Source organism: Varanus komodoensis, unplaced genomic scaffold (assembly GCF_004798865.1).
Source record: "Varanus komodoensis strain SLA01 unplaced genomic scaffold, ASM479886v1 scaffold11, whole genome shotgun sequence".
Taxonomy (NCBI): Eukaryota; Metazoa; Chordata; class Lepidosauria; order Squamata; family Varanidae; genus Varanus; species Varanus komodoensis.
The window spans coordinates 27,201,217-27,213,838 of record NW_025335317.1 but is presented as its reverse complement, the minus strand read 5'-3'; the positions used below and the strand labels follow the sequence as shown (position 1 = coordinate 27,213,838).

General features: G+C 41.2%; 1 protein-coding gene across 3 annotated transcripts in view; it reads left to right on the top strand.

The window, feature by feature from the left end:
* The window catches only part of BTAF1 (B-TFIID TATA-box binding protein associated factor 1), a 95,557-nt gene that overhangs the window by 43,050 nt on the left and 39,885 nt on the right, over positions 1-12,622 (top strand). For all 3 annotated transcript variants that reach the window (XM_044420697.1, XM_044420696.1, XM_044420695.1), the window contains exons 15-21: positions 24-128; positions 386-535; positions 2,554-2,696; positions 2,826-3,000; positions 3,652-3,855; positions 5,957-6,383; positions 11,862-12,052. In XM_044420697.1, coding sequence (XP_044276632.1) covers positions 24-128; positions 386-535; positions 2,554-2,696; positions 2,826-3,000; positions 3,652-3,855; positions 5,957-6,383; positions 11,862-12,052 — 1,395 coding nt within the window. The remainder of the gene's footprint in view (positions 1-23; positions 129-385; positions 536-2,553; positions 2,697-2,825; positions 3,001-3,651; positions 3,856-5,956; positions 6,384-11,861; positions 12,053-12,622) is intronic.

Below are 12,622 nucleotides of genomic sequence, written 5' to 3'. Positions count from 1 at the left end.
TACTGTCTTACTTGCTCTTTTAGAGTTCTGCAGTCTGGCTTACTCCCATTTTGCAAGACATGTTAAGACATATCTTTCAGTTTTGTATATTAGAAAGTAATCAGGAAATTCTGGAACTAATACATAAGGTATGTATCTTTTTGTACCTTAAATATATTTTATTTATATGTCTGGTGATATAGTTATTTTAATATCTAATGTTTTAATCTTGGCTAATTCTTACTGATTGTATTTATACTATGTAATGTGAAATTATGCTGCTGAAAACATGTAGATGCGGATTGCTGATTTGTGCCCTGAGAAGTCTTAAAGAAATCAGTATTCAAACCTGAAGATGAAGTATCTTTAAGCCGTGAATGAACATCTTATTTTCCCCCTTTTGTAGGTGTGGCTTGAATTGTTAAGCAAGGCATCTCTACAGTATGTTGTAGCAGCAGCATGTCCATGGATGGGAGCCTGGCTCTGCTTAATGATGCAACCTTCTCATTTGCCCATTGATTTAAATATGTTGCTAGAAGTGAAAGCCAGATTTAAGGTAAGAAGAATATTGAAACTGACAGCATGTATTAGGAAACAAATACTGTTTTAACAATGGCATACATAGTAGAATGGAATTCTTTGTAACACCTAGTTAGAGTCTTCACTTAATTTAAAAGGTTAGGACCACAATTTGGTACCAAATTGGTCAAAGAACTAAATAATTTTATATGCTAGTATTTCTGTAGTAGCTCCTACTGACACTTTCCTTAACGTGGGCCAGTGCTTGGAAGCGCAACGGTGACCCCTTTCAAAATCACTTGAATAGTTCTGGCACTTTCATGTGTATTTATTTTTTTAACATTGCTATGAATTCTCACCACCGGGTAGGTAGGTAACCTGGTGTTCTGCAGATGCATTGGAGAACAACTCCCATCATTCTTGACCATTGACCATGCTAACTGGGTCTTACTGTAGTCCAAAACATCTGGTGGAGGCAATAAGGTTGCCTGTCCCTGTACTAATATTAAGTGGTCAAATTAAATTTTATTTGAATAATTCCATTAATGGAACAGTGTTACATCTGCCAAGCTTATTAACCCTGAAGTGTCTCTGTAGTGTTTTGGGATGTATACTGCATGAAATTGTTGTACCTTGTCTGCACTATACTAGCCTATACTACTCTCCCCAGTTTCACTGTTGAGATTGAATATAATTACTTGAGTCTTATTGCTCTCTATCCATAAACATTTGAACATACATCCTTTCTGTTTCCGTACAGCATTCTTTTTAATTCTGTGGGAGGGACAGAATGCTGTATGGAAAGGGAAAGGCTGTTATGCCCAGATCTATTTTTTGGAAGACAGTTCATCGTATAGACTTACTCTCTTTTAAATGTTTCTGAAAATTAAATAAAGCACCCACTTTTCCAGCATATCTTTGCCCAGCAGTATTTATTTTCAGAACCAAGGTTAAAAGGCTAGTAGACAATCTTTCTTCCCCCTACCCCCCACCCATGAAATTAACTCCCGTTTTTCTTCTTTCTATGCAGCAGCAGCTTTCTAGTGTGGAAAAGGGAAGTGTGAGGCAATTCAGCTACAGTGGAAGCTGGGGAATAGAAAAAGGCTGAGGGAAATAAAAAGGAGATTTGAAATTGCCTTCTCTCTTCTTCCATCCAATCTGTCAATTTACAAAGCAGCCCTTCATTGTTCTTAAAATGTCTTCGTGCAAGTAGAACACAGTGACTTGGGCACTTATTGACTGCATTTGGAAGAAATACATTATAATGGCAAAATGGGTTTTTGAAGGCTGTTAAAGCATATTGAAGAATTTTGCTATCTTGGAAAGCTGTCAGATCATTTGATTAGCTTTCTTTGACTGTTTTATTATGTATTGTTATACCACAGCTGTTTGACTTAGTTAAACTTCACATTGTTTGTTTTCTTCATTTCCTTTGAAATGTAACAGATGAAGCCTAGCATAATTGTAGTTGAAATTAGGTAAACCAGATTTCTCAGCTTTCCTGGTAGAGCCTTTCTCAGTAGAAAAAACAATTCCTTATTAATTATTCTTTGAGTTTTATTATACTCATTTTTTGTACGCTGTCCCAAGACATTTGTAGTGGGTGGGTTAGAAAAGCTTTTAATAAATAAATAAATTCCCCTCCCTCACACTAGCCATGTGAAGGCTTAGGATCAACATGAAAAGGAATAAAAAACCTGTATCTAGTAAACAGAGGGAAATAATGCAGGCTTAAAGGCCTTTGTAGGAAAGGAGTCCAGAGCATTCAAACTCATTAAGGAGAAAATAACTCTTCCTTTCAATAGTTGAAACATGCCATAAATATACACTATGTACTGGGCAAAGATATTTAAAAGGTACAGTATATATTTAGAAATTAAGTGTTCCACAAATTTGTATTATTTTATAAATCGTAATTGACCTGAGACTATTTCCTTCCTGTATAGGTTTAACCTGTGGTAGAAATATGCTCTCTTAAACATTGCAGCCTAAATGTAAACAGAATAGTGTTTTCTGAGGCATTTGCCTGAACAGTGTTTTATATCATTTTCACAGGAAAAGACCGGTGGCAAGGTGCGGCAAGGGCAAACCCAGACTAAAGAAGTAATACAAGAATACATTGCTGGTGCAGAAAGTATTACTGAGGATGCAGTAACCAGAGATTATGTTGTTATGAGAGCCCGGATAATGGCTGCAAAGTCAGTTCATTATTTATGATTTTAAAAACAATATTTGAAAAAAGAAATAAGTTTATAAAGAACCCATGATAGTTTGTACAGAACATTCTGATACTTGAAATGTAACTAATATAACATTGATTGTTTCAGATTGCTAGGAGCACTCTGCTGCTGCATTTGTGATGAAAGTCTGAATGCCATTTCTCAAGAAATAAAGCCAGCTGAATCACTAGCCCAACTATTGCTTTTCCACTTGAATTCTAAGTCTGCTTTGCAGCGGTTTAGTGTTGCATTAGTAATTTGTGAGTGGGCTGCCTTGCAAAAGGTAGGACATTTACTAATATTAAAAAATAAATTCTTCTCAAATTAAAAAAAAACTGCCTCCATCAAGTAAGTTTGAATACCCCTGTTCTAGCAGATCATATTTTTATGTTGTCAACAATCGGTGCATAAGAAAATTTCAAGTTGAAAATATGTAACTGACAGGGCTGTGGTTTAGCAAATGGACTGTGTTTAAGAGGTTTAATGCATGAATGGTAGATTCCTATACTACCTCAAAAACTGTTTCAAAACTTCCTTGAGACTTGCAAGTGTCTGTTTGAATGTCACTGTTTAGAATGAGTCACTGTTTGGATTGTTTGAGTCCCATGTAAGCTCTTTGAATTTTTGGTTTGTTTATTTATTTAATTATATTTCTATGCCACCTGTCAGTTCAAAGCTCCCTTTAGCAATCTAGCAATCTGACCGCACTGTAAATTTGGGTTCACTTGCCAAGGACTACGCTCTGTTAAACACAGTGGGTTTAAACATTTGAGTAAACATGTATATGTATGTGTCGTAAATCATTAAATCACTAATGAATTGTGATTCATTGTGTTTATAATCACTTTAGCCTTCATAAAAATGAAGAATGCTTGTATTTAATGTGCAAAAGGCATACATTTGACATCTAAATTATTGAACATTCTGTTTTTAGGAAAGTAAAGTAGTGGCTCTTTCTGTCCAGTCACGTTTACTTGGTGTCCTTTCGGAACATCTTTACTATGATGAAATTGCTGTTCCCTTCACCCGAATGCAAAATGAATGTAAACAACTCATCTCCTCATTCACTGATGCAAACATTGACATAACCAGCAAAGTTAACTGCAGTGTGTTTACAATAGATCAAGCTAATGAATTGGTGAGTGAATCAACAAAAGGACTATCTTTATTTAATGTTTATGTTAGCAATGTGAAAGCTAGACTATATTAATTTTTCTTTTCCATTTCACAAGATTTTCTCATCTTGGATTGTCTATGATTAATTGATAACTTTAAATATAGTGGCATCACTTATTTTGTAAAGAAGATTTTAGAATATCATATATTAAATACACATTAAACTTTTAAAGGAGAACATTAGTACTCTGACACGTTTTGTTAAGATGTAATTTGATTGAAGGAACTTACCAAGGGCATTGGCTACAATCATCTGCGACCATGTAGAAGACAGCCATGCATACTAAAGGAGCTATTTTAGTAAGACTCTTGCGTAAAAGACATCTTTCTGCTCACATGGTTGCCCCCATTTTATGGATCTTGAATGTTTGAATTGTCACCTGACTTTATATTTTGTGCTTTAGTAGTAATAAATCATTTTCATAAGGATGTGTGCTGAAATTTCCTTTTCTTGGGCTGCAATGCTGATTTTTCTCTTACCCTCTAGTAAATAATTATCATATTTATGCTAACTGGTCTCTTAAGATTGCTTCTTGGACATCATTGTCCTGTTAGATAATGGTAGCAGCAGAAGAAATTCATTTCAGAAATTTACACCAGATCTATCTTTATATGTACATGTTGTTGTCAAAATGTTAATTGGCTACCACTAATTTATTTGAAAGAAAACTGTAGAGAAATTTCTCTGAATGTCTGACCGCAGGACAACTGATAGAGTAGGTTTGGTGTTGTACTTTACATTTTAAGATGTGATGCTGGAATAAGCAACATCCATTAGTTAAAAGCCGCAGGATGGAGGGGAAAGTAACTGATTCAAAAGCTTGTAAATGGTTAATGCATGTAGGGAGTCAGGGTGCTGGTTTAGGTTTTACTTTGTCTATTTACTTAGCCTGTTTTAGGTGTAATAAAATGCCTGTAATAGTGTAATAAGAAGATGCTACCATTAAGTAAAGGTGGTCTTTAAAGCTTGCAATGTGTTCTACCTCACAGGCAAACCACTCTGTAACAATCATAACTCTTGGGACAAATTTACTTTATCAGTATTTCCCACAGTTTTCTGTATGTGGAATAAAGGGGAGAAAATTATGAGTTTAACATGTAATGCAGGGAAACTAACAACATTCTAGAGCAATTCAAGTAGTTTAAACTTGGGAACATAAGAAATATATTTTTCTAGTAATTTATTTATTTAAAGCATTTATATATCATTTGATTAGCATAATGCTCTGAGAATAGTATATGCAATATAATTAAAATATACAAGATCCAATAATTTAAACTATTTAAAACAGATTCTCCAGCAATAAAAAACTGTGTACAATAAAAATTTTGCAGGTCTATACAACACCACCACAATACAATAAATAACTATTCCACGTGTACCAGACAATTTAAAACCCAATATAAAACTAGACTGACTACAGTTTAAATTGTGGCAAAATAAAAATGTTTTAACCTGGCATCAGTATGTATATAGCATCAGCTCGAGGTGTGTTTATACAAGAGCCAGTGTGCTGTAGCAGTTAAGAGCACGGGACTGGGACTCAGGTGATCTTGGTTCTAGTCTTCACCATGGAGCTAGCTGGGTAACTTTGGGCCAGTCACAGATTCTCAGCCCAACCTACTTCACGAAGTTGTTGCGGGGATATGATTGAGAGCAGGAGGAGGAGTATTATATAAGCCACTTTGAATTCTTTGTGAGAAAGTAAGGTGGGATATAAACTTAATAAAATTAAAAAGTAATAGATATATCTAATTAGAAAACTCGGTGTTTGTTCGGTTATCCACTTATCAGCTGTAGCAATTTTGTACACGTTTCTGAGCATTGTCATGGATGTGCCAGGAAGCTTCCTACTTCTTAATATTTCACAAGTGCAATCTTATTTGGAACCTGAATGCATAAATATTTTTAGCTTCCTTGGCTATTTCTGGAGCCCAGAGGTCAAAAACAGATTGAATGTGTGGATGGGTACCAGCTTTTAGTATCATGTGTAAAACTGCTTCAGTGTCCTTTCTCTTACCAGTAGTAATAAGTAAATGTTGACTGCTTTTCTTTTTCTTAGGTCACTACTATTTTTAGTGAAGTTATATCTTCTCTTAATCTAAATGCAAAAGTTTTACAGCAACTAGAAAGCAAACGACAACAAGTTCTAATGACTGTTGCAGAAACAAATCAGGAATGGCAAACATTGCAACTGAGAGTGCACACTTTTACTGCCTGTGCTGTTGTGAACTTGGGACAGCTTCCAGAAAAATTAAACCCTATCATAAAACCACTGATGGAGGCTGTGAAGAAAGAAGAGAATACATTAGTACAAAACCATTCAGCTTTGTGCATAGCAAAGTTACTTCAGCAGTGCACAACAAGATCTCCATGTCCCAACTCAAAGATAATAAAAAATCTTTGCAACTCACTCTGTGTTGATCCACATCTTACTCCTTTAGCAACATGTCCTGCGCAACCCCAGAGCAGCCATGAAAACTCAAAAGGTATGTTGACAAGCTGCCAATCTTTATAGTAATGGGAATTTCAATTTTGGTATTTGTACAACTTTTGAAGCCCAAAGTATGTTTTACTAAATTATACAATCACAGTAAGGTACAAATGAAGGCTGTACAGGAGAGGTTGTCCAAAAGAATTTTGGGAATTTAGGATTCAATGATGCTAATAATGAAATTGTTGTCTTAGCCTTACAAAGAATGCTTCCTGGATATTAACTTTGGCATCTGGATGATCTTTGCATTCTAAGAATAATAGAATATTACAAACAAGCACTGTTCTTAGAAAAAGTTATCTGCCTATCAAGTGGTCACTGGTTTCTACCAGTTTATGCTTCTATTGCTTATTAAATGAAAAACATTTTCAAAAGAATTGTTTCATTGTGCAGCACCTATAGTACTGCCAGTTTGTTATTTCTGTTTTCCTTTCTTGTTTTAAATGGGCGTCTTCCTTGTGTATACCATTGTTTTTGACCTTGCACATGAAATCAGTTGTTGACTGTTTCCAGTAATCCGCCATTGGAGAGATAGTTCTGGACTTAATGCTACTTATAATAGATGGACCCTACTTAATGCAAGGAGAAGAAATTGCTGTCCCACAATTCACCTGAATTCTTTATTGTGGTCTCTCTGCATCACACACGTGGGCTTTGTCGCATCACACAAGGCCTGGATCAGAGAAAAACTTCCATAGCAAAACATCACGAAGTGGGCAGGAGCCCCACCTGCCCCTTCCAGGTCCTGGGATGGGGGTGGGGGTGTCCTGCCAAGTTCCTCAGTTTCTTTCCGACCATCCACCTTGCTGCATTGCCTGATCGGTTTGAGCTTCGTCATTTACCTCTTATCCATTGTTTCCTTCTTTATCCTTCCCTTCCTTGTTTCTCCTATTAAAAAATAATAATAAAAGTCTCTCTACTTTCCACATATATATATATTTGCCCACACATGGCTGATGGAAAACTGAAGCACATGAGGCCCAATAGTCCCCAGGCTGCTGAGACCGCACAAGCCAGGAAGTGATCACACGAAAAGGAAATACAAGGTGAGGCCATCAGTTGCTGCCACTGCTTCCAAGAAGGAAATACCACATGGTCAATCCTCCCTCTTTGCCTGCCACTGAACTGTCACACACTCAGCTGCCCACCCTGGACATTGAAACACCACCAGTCGACTCTCTTGCTGCCCTGGTGATGGGCCCAGACCAGTTCAGCATTCCACAGTCTGCGTGTGCCTCCCCTCCGGTTCCTGGTACTTCTGCAACTCCCAAGTACTGTGCTACTGCCTCATTGTGCGCTTCACTGCCCAGCCCGCTCACTCCACCCACGGACAGAGCTGAGGCCCACTGGGGAAACTGGGACTCTCCCCACTTTTCCCCTTTGGAATGGTCCTGTGACGCACTGTGTCACCTGTGTCCACTTATTGCAAGGAGCTATCTGAGCCCTCAGTCAACACCTCGGAGCCCTCTGTAATCTCCTGTACATGCCAAGTGGTCTGGGAGGCCACCTCATCCAGCAAGGACTCAGCTCTGGGCCATAGCCACCCTAGACCACATGCTTGCACCCCGCGTTGCCATGCAGATCACTGCCACAACATTGTTGGCCCTGCCTCACACGAAGGCAGACCCTGGCCATTGTTGGCTCCATTCCCAGGCTGAACCTGAGGATCCGCACCAACTCGTGCATATGCACATTGCTTCCTGGTGTCAAGAGTGTGTTGCCACTGCTCCTGCAGCTATCGCACTGAACCCTCAGCTGCACCAACACTATGAGCCCTCCCGTGTTGGCACAGGCCTTGACAAGGCCTATGCGTGCCCTAGAAGAAAGTGATTGCTTCCAGCTGCAGTCCTCCAATTCAGGTCAGAGTTGCTCTCCTTATTACATCTGTGCTCTCTTTCCTGCACCCCAGACATTCTCCCGAGATCCAGGCCCATGAGCAAGAGCTGTACTCACATGTTGGGGGGAAAGGAGATGTTTCATGTCACTGGTCCTGCGCATGGCCCACGACCTCAGCCTTGAGGTCTCCGAGTCCACAGCCAGCTCCTGACCTCAGGCCACTCCGCTCTTGTTCTCATTCTTCCAGCTCTGCTGCACACTGCACAGCAATTTTGGAAATCCCCTGTGGCAGGGCTTACCACCTTGCACCATATTGAAACTACATTCCAGGCCTCACATCACTCTCTCCTGACTCGGCACCCCAAGCCCAACTCTATTATAGCTGAGTCAATGCATGGCATCTCCCATCAGGAGCATTCTGCACAAGCAGACAGGGAGGACTGACACCAGGATAGCCTTGCCCAAAGGGCCTATGCTGAAGTCTCTCTGGGCCTTTGCGTGTCCATGTACGAGGGGGCCATGGCCAGATACCAGATGTTCCTCCAGGACATGATTGGGTCCTTGGTGCAGCACCTCCCAGCCAAGCAACATGACACAGCTCAGCTGCTCCACATGGAGGCAAAGAAGATCTCCAGATAGCAGCTAGAGGCAGCACGAGAACACATGGACTGTGACAAGTAGGAACTACTAGAGGCCATCACTATCCATCACCATGCCTGCCTCTCCTCCACGGCCCACCCTTAGGAGACACACACCCATATTGAGGATATGTCGTTTGACAGGGAGGGACTCTTCAGTGCCAGAGCAGACAAGAGCATGGGCTCCCTTTACAAGGCCAGAACCACTGCCAAGCATATGTGGTTCACCCAGTACCCTCAACTGTATAAGTGGCAAAGGGCTCCTCTTGGCACCAGCCACTGTCCCTTCTTCCCTGATTGCCTTTTCAAGGCTAAGGCGCCTGCCCTCCCTAAGAGGCAGGACTTCCAGGACAATAGACATGCTGCGGATCAAGTCTGATGCTGGGGCACTCACTGTGGAGATGTCCACACCCAGGGCCTCTGGATTGCCCAAGAATCCCGAAGCCTTTTCAACTTCTTGGAGATGTTGGCCACTCACAAAGCTCTGCTCTCCTTTCAGGACTCCTTGAAGAGGTGCCACATCCAAATCACAGACAATACAACAGCTATTACCTAAACAAGCAGCGTAACGCTCTGCCTACCCATCCATCTGGGAGTGGTGCCTGGAGAGACATCGCAATCACAACTGAACTCCCTGGCAGATGCCCTGACCATGCCACCTTGATGCCTCAAATGGGAGCTCAATGATGCAGTCCTCCACAACTTCTTCACCAGATGGGGCACCCCAGAGGTGAACTTCACTACTCCCCAGAACGTCAAGTGCTGCCTTTTCTGTTCCAGAACAGGATGCAGGAGGGGGCTCCAAAGGGAATGCTGCCTCCTGAGATGGGATGTGACCCTATTCTACATCTTCTGCCCTCTCCCTGGTTACCCAGGTGATTGCCAAATCCAGAAAGACCAAAATGAGTGTCTACTCTTTACCCTCTATTGGCTGCGTCAGCCATGGCTTCCATTCCTCCTCTATCCAACAGAAAGTTAATCTGCCTGCCACAGATCTACAACCTCCTCTTCCAGGAAGGGGGCCATGTCCACCACCTGGACCCCAGAACCCTGAACCTGACTACCTGGATGATTTGCAGACAGTAGACCCCTATCCATCCTTACCCCCACAGTTGCTTCCATCCTTCAGGCTGCTCTTAAGTCTTCCACACATAAGTACTATCTGGCTAAATAGAGTATGTTCACGTGCCATTCCAAATCAGTGAACCTAGACCCCTTCCACTCGCCCCATCTCACCTTGCACAAGGACATGATGGGCCTCCATCCAGCCCCGCAGTTTCATCTCAAGGTTGCTTCATATTTCCACATGAATCAGGATATCATCCTTCCAGCCTTCTTCCCAAGTCCTTCCATCCTCATTGAGGCCTCTAGCCACCTGCTGAATGTCTACAGAGCCCTTACCTTTATAAATCACATACAGAGGCCTTTTGTTGTACAGACCACAGGCAAGGGGGACTAAGATCATCCATATGGGTCTTTCTGGAATACATGATGCCTGGGCTCGACCATCCCACGCGACCCCATGCGCATTCTGCACATGCACAGGCTACATCCAGCACTCTTCTGACTGGCATCCCTCTTCATGAAGTCTGCAAAGCTGCTGTGTGGTCCACACCATTGGCCTTCATCCAGCGTTACAGACTGGACATCCACGCAAGACAAGGCTGCACCTTTGGCCAAGCTGTCCTATCAGATGTCCTGTAATGAAGCCAGCCCCACCGTCTGCTAAGGAAAAGCTTGCCATTTGCCCACATGTGTGATGCACAGGCCACGATGAAGAAAGACAAGTTGCTTACCTGTAACTGCTGTTCTTCAAGTGGCCATCTGTGCATTCACAAAACCTGCCCTCTGCCCCACTTGCTGTTGTCAGTCACCACACCTCTTCTCCCTGCCACAGGTGCTCAGCAGAATCACATTCTCAATTTAGATGCCTGAAGATGACACTGTCTGCAAGGCAACTGAGGGATTGGGCAGGACCCCCCTCTTACCCCAGGATCTGGGGGCGGGGAGGGGACTCCTGACCCCTTTGTGACATTTTGCTGTGAAGGTTTCTCTCTGATCCAGGCCTTGCACTATGTGGCCAAGACCGCATGCGTGAATGTACAGATGACCACTTCAAGAATGACAGTTACAGATAAGCAACTTGCCTTTATCTAGCCATGTGAAAGTGAAACCTCTTTAAAGTATCAACAGGAATCCATTGTTTTTAATAACTATACCTAATTTAGTTACAGTTGTCAGGAACCAGTTGCCTGGCTGTCTACTGAAAAGCACCAAAGGGGGAAGAAAGTGACAAAAGTAGGTGAGCCAAAGTGTAGTAGGGAGAATAACACCCACATGGCAATGTAACCCTCTCACATTTAAGTGCTGAACTGTCAGTTCGCAGTCCATTATACTTTTTCAACAAGTTCCTGTGTCTTCAGTTATTCCAGAAAGGGGAGATATTAACTCCTTGCCCCTATTTTCCTGGCTCTCAGAGTTACTGTGGTTCACTGACAGTAACACAGATTTCCCCTCCATTTACTTACCATCCATTAAATATGCACATATACCATTTTAACAGCTTAGAGAACTGAAACAAAAGGATTGACCAGGCACAACTGTATCACAGAATGCACATGTGCACTTGGAAAAGACCAGCAACAACAATAATTAATTATTGATGCATTTTGCGCAACGTAAAAACAGTAGCGAACAAGGGATGATCACTCCAGCGTGTGCTAGCCACTCTCTGCAGTCCATAATGAACTTGTTCTGGGTACAGATAGCATGGCATCCTATCATGGATCAAGCAACTAGAACTAGAGAGCTGGTGTGGTTAAGAGTGTGTGTATGGGACTCAGGCGATCTTAGTCCCTTATATTTTCTTTTCTCCTTCCTGATTCTTTTCTCCTCGGCTTTCCCTGCCCTTCCAAATTCTGATACAAAAACATCTGTTGCTGACTTTTCCTGTTGCTGCCTAGTCTTAGAAGCATTTTAATTACCTTTATTTATTGTAGGATCTGTTTCTGAAAGAGATGGAATGCATCACACAGTCACCAAGCATAGAGGTATAATTACACTTTACAGGCATCAAAAAGCTGCATTTGCTATCACAAGTCGACGAGGTCCTACACCAAAGGCCCCCAAAGCCCAAATTGGAGATTTACCTACCAGCAGTAGTGGAAACCTAACCCCAGAGCTTGATGAAGTGGGTACAAACTTTATATTTCAATTTTGCAAATGTCATTATTATATGTGTTCCACTGCAGATGCATATGATGATATGCTTTTGCTTCAGTATTCAGATTTCTCTGTGGGGACCAAAGGGATCACATAAAGAGGAAAACATAGTTTTTCCATGTATAATTGTGTTTAAAAACAATTGCTTACTCCATTTTCCTACTCATGACTGTTCTCCTCGTTCTCTCTCTCTTAAAAAATGAATTAGGAGAGAAGCTTCTCTGTCTGCATGGTTTGGCTTTTCTTGTTCCAAATTTTTTTATTCTCTCACTGTTGAAAGGAAAATATGGCACTGATGTATATTCACGTTGATTCCTTCCACTTGTGGGATCAGTTTTAAGAAAGTATTGGAAAATTGTGGGGAGAGAGCAATACACCTGGCAATGCTCATTTCTGGAGTCTGTTCCTGGTTCCTTTTAATGTTGCTTCACACACTTGATTACTAGAAACTACCATATATATAAGTTGACTCATGTATAAGACAAGGTCAATATTTTGAACTGTTTTTCTAGTATTTGTTATATGTCAGGCATATAAG